This window comes from Dipteris shenzhenensis, chromosome 22, assembly GCF_047967505.1.
Source record: "Dipteris shenzhenensis isolate YYH24624 ecotype China chromosome 22, Dip_SZ_1.0, whole genome shotgun sequence".
Lineage (NCBI taxonomy): Eukaryota > Viridiplantae > Streptophyta > Polypodiopsida > Gleicheniales > Dipteridaceae > Dipteris > Dipteris shenzhenensis.
In genome coordinates this window covers 27,225,018-27,248,956 of record NC_141617.1, presented here as the reverse complement: position 1 = coordinate 27,248,956, position 23,939 = coordinate 27,225,018, and the positions used below count along the sequence as shown (strand labels likewise).

The 23,939-nt window shown below is 43.9% G+C and overlaps 1 protein-coding gene across 1 annotated transcript; it reads right to left on the bottom strand.

The window, feature by feature from the left end:
• Window positions 1–18,991: 18,991 nt before the first annotated feature.
• Window positions 18,992–21,247, bottom strand: LOC147887952 (pentatricopeptide repeat-containing protein At1g03540-like). Its single transcript, XM_087393258.1, has one exon. The coding sequence runs from the start codon at window positions 21,245–21,247 to the stop codon at window positions 18,992–18,994; it is 2,256 nt and encodes a 751-aa protein (XP_087249384.1).
• Window positions 21,248–23,939: the final 2,692 nt, after the last annotated feature.

The following is a 23,939-nucleotide window of genomic DNA, read 5'->3' as shown; positions in this document are numbered from 1 at the left end:
ACTTTGTAGCTCATTAAAATGCGCAAATATGTGACACAAAATGCTAAAACAAAAGCATACTAATAGAAGAGGTGAAGGTTTCCACCAATAGAATGACCAATCGGGAAAAATGTATATATGAAAAAAGACCATAATGGAATTTTAATGACAAAAAAATCAACAAACTAGAGACTTGGCTGTGCCATCTACATAATTTTGTGAGGCTTCTTTGACAACAATGTTATGTGAGGAAATAAGCCAAGAAAGGCTTCATGCTCAATACCATCTTCAAAAAATCTCTCCTACACATAAAGGAACCTTTACCATTCCATCACGAGTAACACTCGCATAGTCAACATAACCCATAAAAAATAACAAAAACCATGAAAGATGCTCCAAGCTACCTTATGGCATCTACATTGTCTATGAGGTTTCCCTACTGCCTAGTCTTTGAGACATGTACCAAAACATTGCATAAATCCCATCTTTTGGTAACAACAAAGTGCTCAATTATACTACAGACCTAATAGGACTGTTTCAGGGAGATGTTTGCTTAAAGACCTGCTTTATCGGGTATGTTGACTTACATACCGAATGAATGAAAGCAAACTCAATGGATCTGAAGTTGTAAGATCCTTTTTATTGTACCATAAAACAATCTGAACATCCCAAGGATCATCATTGATAACTAGATTTTCCAATTGATATAGTGCTTGCTCTGACACTTTCTCATCCGTGCAGTACAAATAAATAAACTGAGGGAGCTTCGGCATCATATTGTCATCTTCATCATCCTTTGCCTCTTTGTAGCTAACTAGTTGATCATGAGTCCTTGATTGTATTTTGGAATTAGCATGCTCTGCACCTTCATCATAACGAGAACCTAAAATCTCCTCTCTCATTCTCTTTTTCCTCCGCTGAGGCTCCCTGAAACTCTTGGTAAGGGAAACCACTTTCCGTAGTCTTTCAAATGAATCTAAAATTGTCTTGATGCTAACATACTACTTCGACATCCTGCTTCTTAATTGCAGACAGAAAACACCCGCTTCCCTTGACTCACTTCTGTTGCACTAAACCAAGGGTCAGGCCCAAAGTTTCCAGGTCCTACAAAGACATCACTAAAGTTTTGGTTAGCATACGAAAAAAACTCATTTGGTCTCTTGAGATGATTAGAGGGAAGCACCTTTGTATGGTCCTCTGGTGGCATATAAAAAGACCATGCTTGCAAGAATTCAGGTACCACCACACACGGAGTAAACAGATCTCGTACTTTGAAAGTCTTCTGGCAATAGGACAATTGCGTGAGCTCAAGTTTAGCATGATAACTAAAATATGGGCATGCTCTGTCTTCTTCCACCATTGGTCATGCACATTTGGCATTGCAAATAGCCATTTTTGCTCTCAGAGAGGACAAATTCCCTATTAAAGAGATAAAATAATAAGATAGGGAAAAATTGCACCTGCAATTTGACGTTCCCAACATCCGCAACTTCATCAACATGCTTCTCCTCAATACCTGGCTTTTGACCCCTGCTTTGCTTACAGTGACCACCTTGATAACGAACCTTCAGTGCAATCAAACCCTTAGCCTCCAAATTTCCCCATGTATCACTGAAATTTGACCCTTCAATTACCTTGCCATTTCAACTAACAATTATGCCTAGCATTGAAGCTGCTAGAGCCCGAAAAAGAACTCCTACTTTCTCAGCATCTCCAAGGTAGCCTACGAAATAATCATTTTCTCTTATCCTTCCCAAAAGCCTTCTCAAACCACAGCAACCTCATCGTAATTTCTATTTCTTCTCAAACACTCCAGCAAACTTGCAGGCAACTTAGTGTTGCCTTCATCCAAGAGAGCTCGCATTAACAGTGCAAGCATCAGGGGCATTTCACCACAAAATCACACACAAGGGAGAGACCCTCTGGTAATGAATCATCTACTGCCTCTATCCCTGCAGTTAAAGCAAGCCGCTTCATGAGGCCTTGAACTATGTTAGGCATTTCATCAAATGAAAGAGTCAGCTTCATATTTTTTGCAGAGAACCTTGATTTGCCTATTGTCATAATGGGAAACATCAAGCTACCATTCGTGTGTAAGACATCCAACGTGTGCACATACTTTGAAAGCACAGTTTGAAACCATGTAGGTTCACTATCAGTCTGCACAGCATCATTGTCATCCTTCGAGGAAAAACTCCCTTGTTGATCAGATTTTGTTCATATTTAGAAGCCAACCAGGTTGAAGATTATCTTAATATGATCCAATTTTTTCATGATTTGAATTTGTGTTGCTACCATTCTCTCAAGGTAGATGAAAGAGGGAGATGGCCACCGGAGGAAAATGGCTTTCATGCAACCCAGATTTTGGCACTACGTTGTCTCCATGTAGTTGTGTATGCACCTATTCCAAGTAGATCAACTCGAGTCATGGGAGAAGGCCACCAAAGAGCCAACACAAGGGAAACCTTTTCCCTCCTAGAATACCAAACCCAATGTGATGAACAAAATCACATCCACTGGCTTGATTTTCTCATGAAGATGGCGCCTATTGGCTTGCAAGCCCTTCAAGAAATATCAATAACCTTCTCCCGTGACCCGAGTCGATCTACTTGGAATAGGTGCATATAGAACTACATGGAGACAACGTAGTGCCAAAATCTGGGCTGCATGAAAGCCATTTTCCTCCGATGGCCATCTCCCTCTTTCATCTACCTTGAGAGAATGGTAGCAACACAAATTCAAATCATCAAAAAATTGGATCATGTTAAGATAATCTTCAACCTGGCTGCCTTCTAAATATGAACAAATGATTTTCGCTCTAGTTTCTTCGGGGATCTGCAACCATTGCTCGATCCAAAAACTACCAAAATCCAACCCACAAGTGCTCTTTTTGACACCCGGGAATGCCACCAAAGCAAAGAACAAGGATTGCCTGGAATAAGCGGAGGGGCTTCCTGATCTAGTAATAATATCTTTGAAAAGTCTCAAACCCCCATGCAAACTTTATATGTATCTTCCCGCCCCATTATCTTGAAATACTGGCCAATGTCAATGTCCAGAGACCCATTGACAAGTGGCAAAGCGACTCCATCTTGTCTCTTTGAATTTCGAATTCTCTTACTAGAGAGATCTCGATTCTCTTACCACCTTCATCTTGGTGATGTGATCCTATACTACATGCCCGTCTTCCCTGCTCATTCAGACTTCGCAAGTTGAAGGAGAGCAGATAGGATATCTGAGGTAGGATATCTGAAGTTGCCCACCTTCGCTGATTCAAGTGAGGCTCTAAAGCTCTCATTATCTCCCCATTATTCCAAGTGGATGCTTTGAAGAATGGCTTCAGAAACTTAACGAAAGCCATTGACACTACTTACCTTTGTTCGATCTCATAGTCTTCACTGTAGTTGAGAAAATGATATGGGAAAAAATCCCATTGTCTAGAAGGGTGTCCACACTTCTATCCCTCTTTAAAACCCTGGATCGTACCCATTCATCAAACGATGATACATACATGCTGTGAAAGCTTCAATGGACATGTTTACACGCTCAGCCATCTCTCTTCTTCTCTCACGATGATTTCTCTCTTTCCTGTAAATGAACAAACACAGGCGATTACTCCTTTTCCTCGGCGACAATCATTGTCTATAAAAACAACCACCACTTGCTAATAATTTCATTTCACGAGCAACGCGAAGAACACCAAGAATCCTTGTGTAATTTTCATGATTCATTTCATGAGCAACGCGAAGAACACTAAGAATCTTTGTATACATCTCATGATTTTCAAGACTATTGAGAAGCGCAACTTTCGTATCGTCATCATCAGGTGGGGATTTTAAGGTAGAGAGTTGTTGTACAAGGAGACCTAAAGCATTGCGATGATCATTCAAGGAGGAACCCTTAATGGACAGCTTGTAAATTTGCTGCTTGAGAAAGAGTTTGGAATTATTAAGATCTATTTAGAGTTTTCCATACCTCTTGAGCTGTACTGTCAAGGTCAAGGCGATGAATGTAATTGTCTGTACGATCGAGACCAATAATGGCAAGGGCCGATTATTTTAATCATGTCATGTAGTCAATCCAATTGGATTTGCATTTTCTTTAGGATTGGGCTCGATTCCCTTGACGACTTTGCACACACAGTACTCCCTAAGGACAAGGTGTATCTTTGTCTGCCAATGCGTAAAGTATGTACCAGAGAATTTCTTGATCTGAGAAGCAAGACGAGGAAGTTCCATTGGTGGAGACTCGTAAATAAGTCTGTGAACTTACAAGTGTCTTCCTCAGCATCCAATAGGATACCTTCAATAGATGAAATCTTGCTCATAGAAGCTCAACAAACATGCTTGAATTGTCTGCGCTCAAAAGTAGATAATGACAGTTCCAAGAAACAAAGTATAAGACGTCTAAAGATGACCAGTCAACGCTGTGGTTAACCTGTTACGTAGGTCACAAATAGTGGCACGTAGAAGCAACGTCTCAACCTTAGTCTGTGAAACACAGAACCACGAACTGAATCGCGTGATCAATGAATCGAAGACAAAAAGCATTTCTGAGAACCACAATCTTCATCCAACCATCAATCTGAAGAATAGTCCCATGCAGGGTCTAACGAGCTGTTGGAAAGAAACCAGTAGGCACAAGTGTAGGTTGGCCGATTAGCTGCGGAAGGACCCCATGGCCTTGGATGCAGTGGTTCCTCAAGAAGTGTTGCAAGAGCGCCGCTGATGAAGGGCCCAACCCAGAGAATATAGTGGTAGTCCTAGGATTGCTTATGGCCATAAACAATGGCAGCTCCAAAGCTTTGCGTAGGATGCCTATGATGGGAATCATTGCCAAATGAACCATGAACATTGTGAACCCGATGGGCAGAGGAGCTAGTACCTAGAACTTGCAATTTGATCAGCTAAACCTTCAAAGTTGAAGTTCATGCCAGCTGAGACGCTCGACTCCGTCTTGCCACCAGCAAAATGCAAGTCACCTCAAATCTAACAATTATGCCACAGATTTGCACAATACGATGGCATTGAGTGTGCCATACCTGCTCGAGTGACTACTCAAGAGAAAGGGATGCCTAAAATTTGAAGAGTGATATGACAACTCCAGTGCTATAAAATTAAGAAATAATGTTGATGTAGAGGTATTGCCGTGAGTAAATAGACCAGTGCTATAAATTAAGAAATAATGTTGCTGTAGAGGTATTGCCGTGAGTAAAATAGATGTAATCCGCCAAATGATTGAACAACGGTAAGAAAAGATGAAAACATACTGATGCGGAGTCGGACGTGAGCAGACTCCAGGTCTAGTCACCCAACAACCAAAGCAGCCGGTAGATATAAAAGATTTAGATCAGCATAGCATAGCAACGATTTTCAAAGATTGCGTGGCAGCAGAACTAAAGATAGCGACAGATCTATGAGAGCAGCACCCAAAGAAAATCAATGTGCAATTGAAGGGGTGAATCCCCTCAAAATTGTGGCGTGAAAGTGCCCACGAGTTGTTAATTAATTAGTTGGGGGGGGTATATGATGGCAAAATATTTAAGCATAAAGGGGGGAGGGGGGGAAATCGGGCAGAGCCAAAAGAGATGGCGTACAACCTCCAAGGATTTCCCACAAATGGGACATCAAGGGCTTACAGGGATCCTTTTAGTAAGCTTCCCTCTGACAAGTTTCTAGAGGGGCATTCTAGTTTTACCACCTGTGCAGCCCCTCCATATACATTGTAGCCTCTTTCTCCACCAAATCGGGGATCTCTCAAGGGACCATCTCTTATCCAGAACAGGGAAGATTGGAGCTGTAGAAAGCAAATACCTGTAGGCCCTCCTAGCTGAGAGTTTGTTGAGGCACGTCTTGCCCAACTGCCATTCACAAATCCTTCCATCCTGAGTCATCAAACAATTGGAAGGAAACCCATCTGGAACTCGCTCCAGCACAGAGCGTAGCAAATCCACCTCACCATCATTAAGAGAGAATTGGAACCGCAGAGCATCCACTGAATACCAATCGGCTTGAGCTGGATTATCACTCCAAGTCTTAATCCCTTTCTTGAATAACTGACGTGCCCTGGGAAGGTCATGCAGGGCAAATGCCTCACCGTTGATGCGCACTGCCTTACTCCACCAAATCCCTTCTAACAGGCTGGCATCTCCTCTCAGACCGCTTCTCCCTTTCCAAGGGAGTTTAGCCACACAAACCTTCCATGCCGCAGCTAACCCTGCAGAGATATCTGAACTAGTAATCCGGACTGGAAAATCAGAAATAAGCTTCGCATACCACCGTCAGGCCTGGCCAGTTACCTACCTTCATACCCTTCGCTTTCTCCAAGAAAAATTTCACAATGCTAACCCACGGAGAGGAACTGGCGAATAGTTTGGCAGCCACTTACAGATAAGGGCCAGATTATTTGTGTAAATATCCGCAAACCCCAAACCACCCTCAGACTTTGGCAACTTGAGCGGATCCCATGGAATTGAGTGCATCTTCTTCCGACCTCCTTCCTCAGCCCAAAGAAAGGAGAGGAAGAGTCTTTCTACCTCCAACCAATGCGATTTCCCGAAATGCCAGAGAGTAGCTATATAGGTAGTCGAGGCTGCAAGCACGTGCTGCACAATTAACGCTCTGGCATTCCATCCCAAAGAAAGACCATGCCAAAACTGAAGCTTAGACTTGAAATTGCCCATAACCCAATCGAAACGCTGCCGAATAGAGACCCCCAGCGCACGATCTCACCCCTTCTGAGGAAAACTAACTTCATATTACTCAACCAGTCTGGTGGGGGGCTGAGATTCGACCGCACTGCAAAAGTTTTGCTCCAGCTGCAAAGAGATCCTGAGATCACGCAAAACTTTTCGACGATGTTCGTCAGAGTGGTGACACTATCAGGTTCCTCCACCGAGGCAGCCAGGATATCATCAGCGAACAGTTGTGTCAAAAATTGTTCTCCAGAAGGGAGGGTCAAACCATGCAGCGAACCTATAACAGTAGCTGATTGAAGCATACTTATGATCAAGGGATGGTCCCGAGTGCAAAGAGGAGGGGGTGCCTAGGGGGCACCCCCGTCTTACCGACCTCCTCGTGTCATAACTTCCCACCACTCCTCCATTGAGGCAGAGTGTCACCAGGGTGTAAAATTCTAAGTACTTTAATGTACTACAAGACCGTGACAACTTTGGTTTTAAAAGTCCAAGTGGAGTCTTAATAATGGTGTAATTAAACGCGGCATGGTACTTAGCACATAATCATAATTAATCCCTAGGCCCAAAGGCATTCCAAGGAATTAAAAGAGTGGTTGCTGGGAAATGATGACGTGGCATTTTTAATGGTCCCCCTAGAGGGCCATGTACCTTCAATGGCCCCTCTAGAGTTCCAAGTGGCTCTAGTGCCTTCTACATGCTCCTTTGCTATTCCTGGACCTTCCTAGGCCTTCTAAACTTCACATGTGTGGTTTTCTCTCTCATCTTCTCCCTTTGTTGAGATTTTGGACTGGTTTTTCAACCTCCTTCAACAGAATTCCGTTTTTCTTCATAACTCCTCACCCGTTTGGATTCCTCGACTTCCGTTTGGCCCGATGGCTTCCCCTCTGCCTCCCCTTCGCAGTGATATGCTTTTCCCTCCGTGCGTTTGATAGAACGGGCAGAGCTGAGCACTTCTTTTGCTGGTCGAATTTGCAAAAGTGGCTTTTTCTGGACCTTTTTGTTTCTACAACCTCCTGGGCCTCTCCTCTTGCAAAGCTACAGCTTTCTATTGAATTTCAAGTGGTCCCACGCACTAGTTGACTGGTTTTTCTCAATTTTGGAGGACTTTCCGACGATGAAACTTCTCCAAAACCTTCTCAATGCATTCTTCTCTAAAGCACGCTTCTTTTGTGTCTAAGAACTCCCATTTCTTCACGACAGAAGTGCTTCTTTTCACATTTTTCAATGGAATTCTTGTTGATCGGCTCCTGTAAATGCTCTTTCTTCATGCCTTTGCACTCCTCTTTGGCTGAGAATGCAATTGGGCATTAGCTACTATGTCCTCTTGGCGATTGAGAACTTGGTTCGAGTTTTCAAGGCTTGGTGAGTTGTGATTTTGCTGTTGCAATTCCTTTTTGCCATAAGCTATTGGTTGGCCTCGTGCACTGCCTCTTTCTAGGTTCACAGGTGCCCAGGCAGTGCTACATGAGTCATTCTTTGGTTGGGTACTTTACCGATTTTATTTTGGAGCTTTGAAAATCTTTGTGAATGCCATCTGGAAACCACTCGAAGAGAGTGCAACTGGGGTGCAGTGTGAATGCATCTGGACAACCAATGGAATTGCACTCGGAAAAGAGAATGCCTTTGGGTTGAACCTATCGGTTGAGTGCACTTATGTGATGGTGTTCTATGCTTGAAAGCCTTGCGAAGGCTCAGTGAATTGGGGCTGTGTGCTCAATTGCAAGGAAGGTCTCCCAGATGCAACTTGTAATCATTTCACTGTGAAATATAAAGAAATACCGAAAGGGGTGCCACGGTGTTTGGGGCCAATCGGGTGCACTTGTCTATGTTTGTTGAGCAAATCCAAAGGGCAAAAGGCCTAAACCTTCCGCAGGACTTCTTCCAGATGTGATTGGGAGTTTGCCACATGCACATGATGAAGAGGAAACGAAAAAGACTGAGATGTGCAAAGCATGGGGAAAAATCAGAAATCAGAATTGTTTGTTTTTCTTTGATTCTGGGGCAAAGGCGAATTTCATAACTCCTGATATGGCAGGAAGGCTTGGCATCAAGCCTAAGGAAATGGGGCCATCCGGCATGTGTGATATGGCCAACCCTGAACTCAACACACCTGTCACTCCTATCATTGGCAAGTTGAGGATGCATATCCACGGATATCAGGATGCAGAGGACTTCTACATTATGCCTTTGCCAGAGTGTGATGCTTTGCTTGGGATGCCTTGGATGTACAGGGTGGGGGCTGATGCACAGATGAGAAACAAGAAGATTTCTTTAACTCATAGAGGCAAAAATCATATACTTGATGTAAAGTTGAAAGGGGAGTCCATCCCTGTAGTTTCAACTTCTTGTATTTCCAATGTAATAAAGCATCATATTTCAGCGTACTTGATTTTTGTCAAAGAGGACAGCCAACCAGCTCAAGAAGACTCTACTCTTTCTGCTTTAGATAGAGAAAGGGCTGCTTTTATTTCAGATTTTCAGGATTGTTTCTCAGATGCACTTCCTTAAGTATTACCTCCCAAGAGGCCCGAGGATCATCAAATTGATATAATTCCAGGAAGCTCACCGCCTAATATACCTCCCTATCGTGTTAGTAAGGCACAATAGGAAGAGACAATGTCACAAGTGAAGGAACTCTTGGAAAAGGAATTAATACAGCCAAGTAATTCTCCTTACTGTTCCCCTGTGTTGCTTGTGCAAAAGAAGATGGCAGTTAGAGAATGTGTATTGATTATAGGACTTTGAATAAAGTCACAATTAAGAACCATTTTCCAATTCCACGCATTGATGATATATTGGATCGGTTGGAAGGTTCCTCAATGTTCAGTCGTATTGACCTTAAAAGTGGATACCATCAGATGAGGATACGGCCTGAAGATGTCTACAAGACTGCCTTCCACACTTCATTTGGCTTATATGAGTTCCTTGTGTGCTTTTTGGTTTGACTAATGCACCTACCACTTTCAATAAAATGATGGACAGAATTTTTAGAGCACACAGAAAGTTTGTGGGCGCTTTCTTCAATGACATCATTGTGTTCTCTAAAAATGAGCAGGAGCACAAGAAACACCGCACTATTTTGTTTCAAGAGTTGAAAAGACACAAGCTGTTAATAAACACCAAGAAAAGTGAGTTCTTTATGCATGAGATTCATTTTCTCGAATATAATGTCAAAGGATGGAGTCAAGATGGATCCTGTAAAAGTTGAGGCCATAAGGAGTTGGCCAATTCTGAAAAATCTGCATGAAGTCAGAAGCTTCCTTGGGTTGTGTTCATACTATCGAAGGTTTATAAAGTACTTTGTAGAAATTGCTTCTCCCTTGCATGCTTTACAGAAGAAAGTTGTACCGTTTCGGTGGGGACCAAAGGAAAATGCAGCTTTTGAAGAGCTGAAGCAAAAGTTGTGTTCTGAACCCGTTACTATCTTGCCAAATCTTGCAAAACCCTTTGCTGTAATTTGTGATGCATGTGGGAACAGCATAGGAGGCACTTTGATGCAGGATGGCAAAGTGGTTGCATATGAGAGTAGAGTTCTCAAAGATGTTGAATTATACTTGCAGACATACGAGAAGGAAATGTTAGCAGTGATACATGCTTTGACCACATGGAAACATTACCTTCTTGGAGCTGATTTTTATGTGCAGACAGATCATCAGTCACTTAGATATTTTCTCACGCAGAGAAAATTATCTGAAAAGCACATGAAATGGGCTAACTTCCTCTCAATGTTTCATTTTCAGATTGTACATGTATCGGGTAACAAAAATGTCGTGGCTGATGCACTTTCCAGGAAACCACAACCTGAAGCAGTCTCCAAGAAACCCAGTGTTTCAACAGTGAGCATTGCTTACAATAATGTGTTAGATGTGATGAAAGATCAGTATGTTAATGATGTTGATTTTTCAACTATTTATGATCAGCTTTCTGATGGTCAAAGGCATGATCACTATATGTTGAAAGAGGGTTTCATTTTGATGCATGAACGACTCTGTGTCACTAACCAAATGCCATGGAAAGTCATAATGGAAAGTCATGCTCCTCCATATGCAGGACATCAGGGAATTACACCAACAATTACAGCAGTGGAGCAATACTTTTATTGGCCATCTTTGAGGAAAGATGTGGAAGAATATGTGAGAACATGCATGGTTTGTCAGAAAGTAAAGTTTGACAGGCAGAAGGCACCTGGGTTGTTACACCCTTTGCCAATTCCGAATAGACCATGGCAAAGCATAGCTTTGGATTTTGTGTTTGATCTTCCACGTACTCCTACTAGACATGATGGATTGTGGACAATAATTTGCAGGTTTAGCAAATAAGCGTATTTCTACTGTGAGACTTCATGATATTGATGCATCTTGACTATTGATCGCCGATGATCACATACATTTTGAGCAGTGTATATGGATGGATCCATGCCTCTCCTAGCCATATTTTCACTGTCTTTGTATACTATAGCTGTGGCTTTCTTGTATACTCTTTCATGCTATATTTCATGCTCGCTCCTATGTTTTGGGGCAGCAAACTGTGGTTTGTTGTTTCAAGAGAGGGGTATGTCACGGGGGCGTGAAATTCTAAGTACTTTAATGTACTACAAGACCGTGACAGCTTTGGTTTTAAAAGTCCAAGCGGAGGCTTAATAATGTGTAATTAAACGCGGCATGGTACCTAGCACATAAGCGTAATTAATCCCTAGGCCCAAAGACATTCAAAGGAATTAAAAACGTGATTGTTGAAAAATGATGACGTGGCATTTTTAATGGGCCCCTTAGAGGACCATGTACCTTCAGTGGCCCCCCTAGAGTTCTAGGTGGCTCTAGTACCTTCAACATGCTCCTTTGCCACTTCTAGACCTTCCTGGGCCTTCTAAACTTCACGTGTGGTTTTCTCTCTCATCTTCTCCCTTTGTTGAGATTTTGGACTGGTTTTTCAACCTCCTTCAACTGAATTACGTTTTTCTTCATAACTCCTCACCCGTTTGGATTCCTCAACTTCCGTTTGGCCCGATGGCTTCCCCTCTGCCTCCCCTTCGCAGTGATATGCTTTTCCCTCCATGCGTTTAGTAGAACGGGCAGAGCTGAGCACTTCTTTTGCTGGTCGAATTTGCAAAAGTGACTTTTTCTGGACCTTTTTGCTTCTACAGCCTCTTGGGCCTCTCCTCTTACAAAGCTACAGCTTTTTGTTGAATTTCAAGGGGTCCCACGCACTGGTTGACTAGTTTTTCTCAGTTTTGGAGGACTTTCCGACAATGAAACTTCTCCAAAATCTTCTCAATGCATTCCTCTCTAAAGCACGCTTCTTTTGAGTCCAAGAACTCCCATTTCTTCACGACAGAAGTGCTTTTTTTCGCATTTTTCAATGGAATTCTTGCTGGTCGGCTCTTGTAAATGCTCTTTCTTCATGCCTTTGCACTCCTCTTTGGCTGAGAATGCAATTGGGCATTGGCTACTATGTCCTCTTGGCGATTGAGGACTTAGTTCGAGTTTTCAGGACTTGGTGAGTTGTGATTTTACTGCCGCAATTTCTTTTTGCCATAAGCTATTGGTTGGCCTCGTGTGCCGCCTCTTTCTAGATTCACACGTGCCCAAGCAATGCTACATGAGTCATTCTTTGGTTGGATACTCTCCTGATTTTATTTTGAGGCTATGAAAAGCTTTGGGAATGCCATCTGGAAACCACTCAAAGAGAGTGCAACTGGGATGCAGTGTGATTGCATTCTGGACAACCAATGGAATTGCACTCGGAAAAGAGAATGCCTTTGGGTTGAGCCTATGGGTTAAGTGCACTTATGTGATGGTGTTCTATGCTTGAAAGCCTTGCGAAGGCTCAGTGAATTGGGATTGCATGCTCAATTGCAGGAAAGGTCTCCCAGAGGCAACTTGTAATCATTTCACTGTGAAATATAAAGAAATACCGAAAGAAGTGCCATGGTGTTTGGGGCCAATCAGGTGCACTTGTCTATGTTTGTTGAGCAGGGGCATTCTAGCCTCCATCCCTTTTTCAGTGGTTTTGTTTGTGAACAACTGGGTAAATGCTAAATGGTGATCATGCAATGGTTAATGGTTGTGATATATGCTTTGTGAGCTGTAAATAAGTGCTGAAGTAATTAAAGGTTTAGTTCCACTGCCCTCTGAGTGATTAGAGGCCGGTTTCACAAAGTATGGCAAAGGCATTGCCAAATAGGCAAGACACCATTCTACAAAAACTTGAGCCAAAACCGAGTCTACTCAAGACCTCAAGCAAGTAGTCCCAACGAATACAATCATAAGTCTTGTCTAGATCAAATCCAAAAAAGACTACCTTTTGCCCAAAGTTACAAGCATAATCCATAGCTGTAGTGACATTCAGTATATTCTCAAAAATATCTCGGCCCTTAACAAAGCCATTTTGCTCTTTGTCAACCACAATCGTGCAAATATCCCTTACCCAAATTGCCAGGGCTTTAGCAATAATTTTATAAGATGCATTTAGCATCGTGATCGGTCTCCAATCACCAACCTTAATCCTGTTCTGTCGCTTAGGGAAAAGTTAACTAGACGAGCATTAACATCCTCTGTTAGAGAGCCTTTGGAGACTGCCTCATTCGCCATTGCTACAAGATCAAGACCCAGCAGACCCCAAAACTCTCGGAAGAATTCCAGAGTTAGACCGTCAGGATGAGGGGCTCGGTCATTCTTCATCTGTCTAAGGGCTTCTTCAAGTTCCTCCAAAGTGAACTCCCTAGCTAACATACCCCGCTGGATCTCAGAAACTCTCATATTCAGGCCAGCCAACACTTCCCTGAGGTAGCTAGACCATTGGTCATCCACCGTAGGCGCTGCCCCCACTATGGAACTCAATTCTGTCCTGAAGGTTTCCGCCACTCTCCAAAACTCTGTGATTAGCTTCCCTTGGGAATCCTGCACACGATCTATCAGCCCGTGCTGATGCTTTCATTTCATCGATTTGAAGAAAACTTTTGAGGGACAATCCCCTATACTCAGCCACTGCTGTCTGCTCCTTATGCGTGCCTTGTCTGCCTCCTCTAGTTCCCAAACTCTCATCGCTGATTCAGTTTGAACCAAGAAGGTTGTGCGGAAGGGATCGCAGGGAGATGCGGATAAAGCTGCTCTGAGAGCCTGCAAACAGAAGTAGCCAGCATCTTCCTTTCCCTTCTATGATCAAAATCAAGTCGTTTCACTTTCACATGCATCTGACGAATCAAAAGATCCCAGTTAGCACTGGCATTTGAGTGATCTCTTTTGAACTCCGGCCAAGCCCTTCTTACTGTGGAGCAGAACTTTTTTGAATTCAAAAGTCTGTTGTTGAACTGAAAGGGTATGTCCAATGGTTTGCATTCAGCCAATGGGAGACTAAAGGACCATTTAATCGGCAAGTGGTCCAGCAAACCTGTCCCAGTCACACATTCTCCTTTGAAGGGGCTTCTCATCCACCACCCCTCCTCTGAAGCATAAATTCTAACAATCCTTGCTGCTCTAAATTCAGCACCTTTACGCTTATTAGACCACGTAAAATCCTCAAACCCATCGGAAACAAGCATTGCACAGTCCACCAAGCCATTAGTAAGACAAAGGCTCTCCCAATCATCCCTCTCCCACCCCTGAAGAACAGATCCTGGGTGAGATCTATCAGTCCCTTCCTCTGTAAAGTTCCAATCTCCTCCAATTAACCAATGGCTGCCAGTCAAGCAGGAACTGAGGAGTCTCCAACAGTCTCCCCTCTGGGAGGCCACATTGGGAGCATATACACAGGCGACTCGGAGCCCAAATCCCTCCACGAGCACTTGAACAGTGAGTAGACATCCATCGGCATCCCTGAACAGTTCACTTGCACTAAAAGACTGCTTCACCAAAATTGCAGAACCGCCTATTCTCCTACTAGGACAATTAACAAACAGCGTATACCCTCTACTGTTACAAGCAAACCAGAAACTGTCACCAGCCCCACACTTTAACTCTTGGAGGAGCACAATCACATCAAGGCAACCTCTCTGCTTTGTCTTATCACACAAACATTCCAAGACATCAGCGACACATGCTTGATGGAAGCACTCCGAGTGCCCATCCCATCTTTATTGAGCCGAGGTTCGGACTGCATCCCTATAAAAATTAAATCTGTTCTCCTTGCCTTTTCCTGCCCCTCTAGCGGCTTCTTTGATTCTCTTTGACAGACTCCGTGTGGACGGAGCATTAGTAGCTGCTTTAACCTCTTTTAAGGGCATCCTCTCTTTCTTCTTATCCTCATGCGGCCTCTTTTTGGCATTGGCTTCCAGCATCTCCACATCTTGCGGGCTTTGACTACCGGATGACTCTCTTAATGGGAGAACCTCCACACCCTAGGTATCAGACAAGGGAGCTGAAACCACATTTTGAGGAGGAGGAGCAAGAGTGGGGGAAAGCGGCAGCTCCTTCTCCTTGACATTCTTGGCTTTTGAACCCTGATTGGGATAGCCCCTTCACTAGAGGCCGGCGTATCCCCCAGACCCATTCTCATTTTGAAGCATCTGATTTGACTCTGCAGAAGCTCTACCCTTTTTTCTCACGACTTTCCACTCAGACAATTCAACTTTCTCGTTGCAAGGCATCGTCTCCACAACCGGACCTGGCTGGACCTGCATATACCCTCATTCTCCGAGCATACTCGCTCTTCCCCTGCAACCCTTGCTGGGTTCTCTTCAGGCAATCCCTCGGAGCACTTATCCCCCAGCGCCAAGGACACATTAGCCACCCTAGAAGGGCATTCCAGTGCGAAGTGACCCACTTTTCTGCAGATGTAGCATGCATCGGGGAAAGGCCCTAAGACAACTTGCTGAGCAACCAAATTCCCATCTGAAAGCACCACTTGAACAAAATCTGGAACTTCCTGCCCCCTATCCCATAGTATCAACGCACGTTTTCGACCTGTAGGGGCTCTGGCAGAGGGGGGAATGAGTAACACTTTCCCAAGCGAAGCAGTCAGCTTGTCGACCGACTCAGCCAACCATATTGGTAAGTTGGGAAAGTCCACCCAAACTGAACAGTCGTGATAGATGAATTCATCCACAGAGAAGGGGCTCCATGGAACCACCAACCCCGATGAACCTGCAAGCGTGAAAGAGCGTCCGACAATCTTGTTCCTGACATCCTCAGACACACAGCGGAGTAAAAACCCTTTCAAATGAACCTGGCTGAGTACGTGCACGACTGAAGTTCACATTCAAAAAGCATGCTGAGAAAGCTCTTCCATCGAGGGGACACGTCCCGTGAAGAACAGATATACTCCACCCTTGGCAAGCTTGGTGATCTCCGGCTTAACCTCCTCGAGAGAGACTTCACAAATAACCGAGTGTTTACGGCCTCCTTCGAACCAGCCTTTGCATTCAACCTCTTTGGACCTCCGCTGCACCTCGGCTTGCAGAATAAACTGGGCCTCCTCATCAGACAGGGGAAACCTGCCCTGCAGTTTCTTAGAAAGAATCTTGGCGTAGGACGGGGTTGCATCATTCTTCTTGTCTGTCTCAGGAGAAGCTGCTGGATCATGTGCCTCTTCAGTTGAGGCAAGGGAATCGTTGCCACTCATTGCCTCTTCCCCTAGATCAAGAGAGTTAGTCAGGATCAGAGCGCAGTCGCTTCACACCTCCCCCTCCATGAGGATGAAACGAGACAATCATGTGAAACAGAGCCGAGAGAGCTTGAGTTAAATAAAAGGGGGGGGAGGGGCATTGAAGAGGGAGGGACGTGTGAGATTAGGGAGGAGAACCACTTATGAAAGGCATTAAAGAGAAAAGGACATCCTAAAGGGAAAGGGGGAGGGGGATGAGGGAGGATTTATAATACTATTATAAGGAAAGAGGGATATAATTATTACTTTAGTGGTAGGGCTCACACTTGGGAAAAAGAAGGTTTTGGGTTCGAATCTTGGTTTTGGGTCCTTCAAAACGTTTGCGTGGACATAGTCTATGCATCAAATAAATTAAGCTATAAAGAGACATAGGTTAATTAATGCATAAATAAATTGAACCATAGAAAAACATAGGTTAATTAAAGTATAAATAAATTAAGTCATTGATAAACATAGCTTAATTAAGCCTTCACGCACCAAAACTAATTAAAAAATTGAGTTTGGTACGAGAGGTGAATACATGGTGTGGGAGAGAGAGCCAGCAAATACATGATGGGACACAAAGAATGAGGCACAAGATCTATGTATGAAGCAAGTACAAGGGCCTCCTTTTGTAGGCAAGAGTAGCCTTCTCTTTGACATTACAGGTGAGGTCACTACACCTCCACTCACAGGAATCTAATCTAATCTAAGACTTGTTCAACTTGGACAAGTGTCCCACTTGCACAATTGGGACAGGACCCTTCACACCAGCTGGAACCCTGCCACAAACAGCGGGTCTCGTCATCTTGTCAGCACCCTTGTAGACTAATCATTATTGTAAGCAAGTTTGCCATGACACGATAAGAGTCTTTTTTTTTTTCTGGGATAAAAAATCATTGATATGTTCTAGAGAGCTTGTTTGTAGTACACAGTTCGGTTTCCCCAGGAACTTCCACCCTCAAATCGATGGTCAGACAGACATCCACAACCAGCTGGCATTTGATGTTTTAGACTGTTGTGTCAGTGAAACACGGGCCCGGTGAGAGCAGTATCTTCCATTGGTACAAGGGTTTGAAACAGAATGCATTCTTCATACAAGGCCGCATTTGGCAAACAGTTCAAGTCTCTTCACCCCGGAACTTCAAAAGTTTCAAGTCGCTTCACCCTGGAACTTCAAAAAAGTTTACAAAGTTGATTTGACCACGCAGAGCAATGAGCAGATTCTAGAGTCTGTCAAAGCGAAAATTGCCAGAGCACAGACCAAAAAGGTGCCTGAAGTTCTTGTCTCGAAGTGGTGTTCCCTTTTCAATCACGATACATAAATCCAGTTATCTGTCAAGTGGACCATTGTTCCCATTTTCTTGGCTCAAGCGATATGTGGGACCAAATTTAGGAGTTACCAGATATGGAGCAGCCCACATTGTAGACGAGGTCAAGGTGAGCAAGCATAAGAGTGCACGCCATCAAGTACAAGCATTGAGACTGGTATGAGGCACCAAGAGTTCATGAAGATTTTCACATTATCCACACCTCAGTCCTCACAGCATACGAAGAGGCCTTCAATCTTTTTTAGTCTTCAACAAAAGGGGATGTCATGAGCAGCTACAGCCACATTTGCCTAGGACAGTCACGAGGGCTGCCAACAGTAGTGTAGCCGTGGCAGGACAGTGGGGCAGCTGCCACAAGGACACACAAGCCAAGGCCAGCACCAGTAGGTCGTATCTAGTAAGGTAGTAGGTCGTATCTAGTCAGGTAAAAGTTGGACCTAGAGCACTGGTTGGCCCCTACTTGCCCATTAGGTTGCAGTTGCAAGTCAGGAGGAGGGGCAGCCTATAAAAGGACTCCCACCCCCTCATTCTCAATAGTCAGCAGCAACAGTTTTCGGTTCTTCATCCACAGCCTCCCATAAGTTCAGCAGGAGACGAGCCTCTTTCCAAGCTCCAGCTTGCATGATGGAATACTCAAATCTTCTCAAGGCCCACTAGGGGGAGGTGGCAGGGAATAACATATTTGCTCTCAGCTCCCTCCTTAGTGGCGGCATGCTGAAAGCTATGGAGCCTACAGGACAATTAGTGTAGCCAGAAGTATCAAGGACTTGTATGGAAGCCTAAGTCCACCATATAGAAGCATGGTACAATCATTCATACAAGACTAAGTCCACCATATAGAAGCATGGTACAATCATTCCAACCCCAAATACCACCATAAACTGAACAGTATTCATACTTACAAAAACGCTTGCAAACTTTACCAGTCGTCTTCCCATGGGAAAATTCCACGCTTAGAGTGATAAAAAACATCAGAATTTATTGTGATGATTCTGCTGGACATTTGCAGGGAGCAACTTCATGGCAACGTGACAATCAGAGAATAACCGAAGGTTCTCTGTGATGCAGAGAGGCACCCCAACACAGGATATCAGACCAAAAGCATGGGAGCAACTTCATGCAACGTGACAATCAGGACATTTGCAGGGAGCAACTTCGTGGTGACGTGACAATCAGAGAATAACCAAAGGTTCTCTGTGATGCAGAGAGGCACCCCAGCGCACGATATCAGACCAAAAGCATGGGCAAGATCCCCCTCGGTAGCAAGTCAAATGCTCATAATCTGTCTTCCAGCAAGCATCAGGCATCCTGCTACCTACATGTGAAGGGTCAGTCTCTGCAACACCTTCCTCAATCTAGGGGTGACACGTCTTAAAAAACAAATTCATGTTCTCCCTTAGTAAAGCTAAAAGGAATGCCCGAGCCTCTCCTTCATGCCACTTTTTTTCATTGTTCCTCTCACTAGAATTGCATCACGTGGCCTGCAGGCCAAAGCATAGATATTTGACAGCGTCACATGAGGTATAGCATTTTCTGGGTCTAAAATAAAACAGTGGTTTGCAGCTCGTATCCCCCGCTCCACATCACCATGAATTCCGCAGGCACCAAGCAAACAACGCCATGCCAGTGCAAGTTTTTGGCGGGACATGATGTTGATTAAGCCCTCAGCCTCGTCCAAGCATCCAGCACGACCAAGAAGATCTATCATGCACACATAATGCTCAGCTGTGTGCATCAAACCATGGTCTCTTGTGATGGAAATAAAAAATTGCCTGCCGTCATTGACCAATCCTGTATAGCTACATGCAGTGAGAATGCAGACAAAGGTGGTGTTATCTGGCTTTATGCCGTCATGCTGCATCCAACTAAAAAGATCTAAGGCCTCCTTGACATGGCCATTTTGTGCAAATGCTGCCATCATTGTAGTCCAAGAAGCTATATCACGATGAGGCAGTATTCTAAACACATGTTCTGCATCATGCACACATCCACACTTGCCATACATATTCATAAGGGCAGTCCCCACAACAACATTTTGTTCATACCCACCCTCCAAAATGACAGCATGGATGTCCTGTCCCTCTTTAAAGGCCGCAAGGTTGGCACATGCATCAAGAGCACATATAAAGGTGATACAATCTCTTTTTACACCTTGAAGCTGCATCTGATGAAACAGATTCAAAGCCTTGTTGTCCTGCTCATTTTGAGAGAAGACTGCTATCATGGAATTCCAACAGACAACGTCCCGATGACACATTCTTCTGAACACATACTCTGCATCATGCACACTTCCACACTTGCCATACATACTTATGAGAGCAGTCTCCACTAAAGAATCTTCACCATACCCATTACCCACAATGGCTGTATGCATGTCCTGCCCATCCTCAAGGACTGCCGAGTCACTGCATGCATCCAGAATGCAAATGAAGGTGATGCGGTCTGGCTTCATACCTTGGTTTTGCATCTGATGGAAGAGATCCAGGGCTTCCTTCCCAAGGTCATTCCGAACACATGCAGCAATCATCGCATTCCAGGAGATAACATCACGATGAGACATTTTAGCAAAAACCCACTTTGCATCATTAATGGTCCTGCATTTACCGTACATATTGACGAGAGCATTGGCCACTGCCAAAAATTGCCCATACCCACTGGGAACAATGGCAGCATGGAGCTTCCTTCCCTCTGGAAGAGATGCTAGGCTGGTACATGCATCAAGAGCACAGACATACGTAATGCCATTTTGCTCGATGGCTTGAAATCGCATTTGCCAGAATAGATCCAATGCCTCATTGCCTTGCTGATTCTGACCAAGCACAGCAATCATGGTTGTCCAAGAGATTACATCTCGATGAGGCATATCATCAAACACTCTCCTCGAATTGTCCACACTCCCACACTTGCCGTACATATTGATGATGGCATTAGCTACTGCCACATCTTGTCCATGCCTAGTGCCATGAAGAATGTCACAGATCTGGCAGCCCTCTTCTAAAGCTACTGAGTTAGCACATGCATCAAGAGCACAGATAAAGGTGATATGATTGGGCGTCACTTTTTCAAGTTGCATCTGATGGAAGAGATCCAGAGCCTCCTTTGCATGCCCATTCTGGGCAAGTGCTGCAATCATGGCATTCCAAGAGACGATATCTCTACGGGGCATTCTGGCAAACACGCTCCTTGCATCCTTCAAATTCGCATTCTGAGTGTAGGCATTCATCAATATATTCCAAGAATAGGAGTTGGGGTTATTCATTTTGTCAAAGACAGCTTGGGCATCATCCATGCTCCCACAGTTTCCATACATCTGGATAATGCAGTTCCCTAAAAAGGAGGTGTTCTCATATCCGTATCTATGAATGTAAGCATGCACACGTCTTCCATCACACAGGGCCTTGGCTTTGCCATAACGCCTCAAGAGATAGGCCAACGTAGAAGCATTCCCTGGTTCTGTTTGCAACTGCCCCCAGCTAATCTGCCCATACTGGCTGGGCACTTGTGTCCATTCAAGCCTTTTCTGTTGCTGCCCAGCCTCTTGCGCAGAGAAACATGTTTTGAGAACATTTGCAATCTTATAACTTCCAAGACTAGCGCAGCCTCTTGGCACTTGTGTTAGAGGTTTCAAAGCGGCTTGAGCCCCATGTAAGTGATTTAGCATCGGTCTGACATAACTACCCGTCAGCGACGTTATCGTGCTTTTGTTCTTGTGAATAGATATTTTCACATGAACCATGTGCAAGTTTCACTGCTAAAGAAATAATCACAACCAGTGTAGATATCCCATGACCAGAAGCAGCAGAACATTGTTTTTCTGAAATCGTGTTGGAACCGTTGGGGTAGGAATGGAAATCAGAACTTGATCGAAATGGCTCAGGGAATTCAAAATTTAGCATGATTACAAGACGTATGCTCTACCATGAAAAGGGAGCTGCCACCAGATTTTCTATTTGAACCTGACGATTCCTCCTAGCACGAACCCATCAGTAGCTAATTCACAAAAAAACCATCAACGCGAATCTGCATTGGGTTCTTCATCAAAACAGTTTATGAATAGAATCTTTCTTTTCTTTACACGACCTCTTTCCTTAAGTCTCATCAGCTTGGGCAACCTCAACCCCTTCTCCAAGCCCCGCCCATCCAGCAATGACATTGCCCTGCACTGCAATGGGAAAGATTCCTTCCAAAAGCTCTTCGTTTTATGTCTATATATCCTGTATTGGGCAGGGTGTGTTTAAAGACCAACTGCCCAAGTCTTCTCTGCCGTGGGGCGGGCTCTGGGCGGTATATAACCGTCCTTAGCGTTGGGAGAACTAGTTCAAGGGGATTACAGAACAGGATTTCCCTGCGGGAAGGTTGATGCACGCCGCTCTTGGAGGCAGATACGTTTTCACTATTGGACTGTCCGATGACTCTCGTATTTTTCGTTTTGGGAGATCACATGATATTCCTTTTGAAATGGATGCCATACACCTACCGAGCCAAGAGTCTCTTAGGTGGAAAGCACTTAGCACGTAGACATGAATTTGTGAGTTGAAGTATCCCCTAATGATCCATAGTGGCAAAATTGAGTTAGACTAGGCTTTAAACGTCTCGGAGATTCACAGGGCAGTGGCCAAGATAAAAAGAGTCGGCACCTATGCTTATTGGTTGGTGGCAGTGGTGGCCAAGACTTGGCCCAGCAAGATGCAAAAGATCGTAGAAGTGGTACGGTGTAGAGTTTCCAGGAGTCAACGGGTGGGGCTGGTCCAGCCACATGGACATCTTCAAAAGCATCTTGAATGTCTCTACTGATGCTTGCTCCTTGGGTTAGTAATGTATTCTTTTCAGATAAGGCCTGTGATTACATCAAATGGCATTTTATTAGCAGCAGTAGTCGAGGTTTGAGGATGCCTTTGGAAGATATTGAAAACTCTTTTGGGAATGCCTTCGCTATCCTGTGCCGCAAATGTTGGTGTAGTGAGTCGGCATAGGTCCATCCAGCTAGGGTGTCCTTTGGCCCCTCTTTTTTTTGCCACTATGCCCTTAATTAGGATTATAAGAAAAGGGATGGATGAAGGGAGAACCAAAGGGTTTGGCCCTATTATCATGGTATTAATTCTGCTCGTAATTATTCGCTGATGATTTAGTTGGATAGGCACAAGAGAACTAGGAGAATGAAGAAGCGGTTTTGATGCTTTGAAGGATTTTTGCTAGGTTTTTGGTTCCATCTGCAACTGGCAGAATACTTTTACCCTTAGGGTTGATTAGGGGCAAAGACCAATATGATTAGGTGTCAGCTAGGTGGGAAGAAGGGTGCCCCCTTGGGACTAGGGAATTACCATGAAACCATTGCTTTTGAGACAAGCTCTACACATGTTTTGTCTCTAATGATGGTATATGTTTCCACTGTTCTCCCATTTTCCACTGTTCTCTCTAATGATGGTATATGTCTCTAATGATGGTATATGTTTCCACTGTTCAAGGATTAAGACAAATAACAGCTTTGCTGTTAGAGCAAGGTTTATGATACATTCCATATGGATTAGTTTTTAGGTACCTCAACTGTCCGTTGGGAGTAGGTGTTTCTATGTCGCAAAGGTTGCAGTGGTGTCTGGACAAATATACAACTAAATATCATAAGTGGAGGGATAAACAGCTTTCCCTTCTTGGTATGCTTAGAGTGCTTACACATGTTTTGTCTCTAATGATGGTATATGTTTCCACTGTTCTCCCATTTTCTCACGCCAGGATCGCTTCACTTGAAAATTATCCAAATATTTTTTTCAAACATTTGTCAAATTGTTTTTCCTTCTGTTTTTGAGTTTTTAAAGATTTTTTTTTCCATTTCCATCTGTTAATGATAGATTAGATTATGTGAGTGAAAGCATCTGCTTATCCATTGAGTCTACACATTTATCTTTTATGTCATGTGGAAATTCTTTGCATTATTCTTGTAGGCATTTCTTGAATGATACATTACATGATCTTGTTTTGGACTTTTGTCCAAAGGTACTGTGACATGAAGTTGGGGGTAATAAACTTCACGCACCTCTTCACTTCCTGCTACTTTCGAACTAACTGCTAAAGATATTTATCATTGAGAATGGGACATTAGAAAGAAGCTTTTATGCCAAGATACCACACCATACTTTCCTCCCTCAGATGGGAATGAAGATGGTAACATCCCAAGTGATGTTGTAATCAAGCATAGGGAGAAGGAAAGGATCAGCAGAGGCCATAATCTCAGCGAGCCGGTCTGCGCCAAAGAGAAGAGCGATACGTTGCTGAAAGAAGATCTTGCGGCTCATCATGACATGAACTGATATATATCGAGGAGTTTAAAGGGGCTGATTGGGTCGGATGGGTAGATT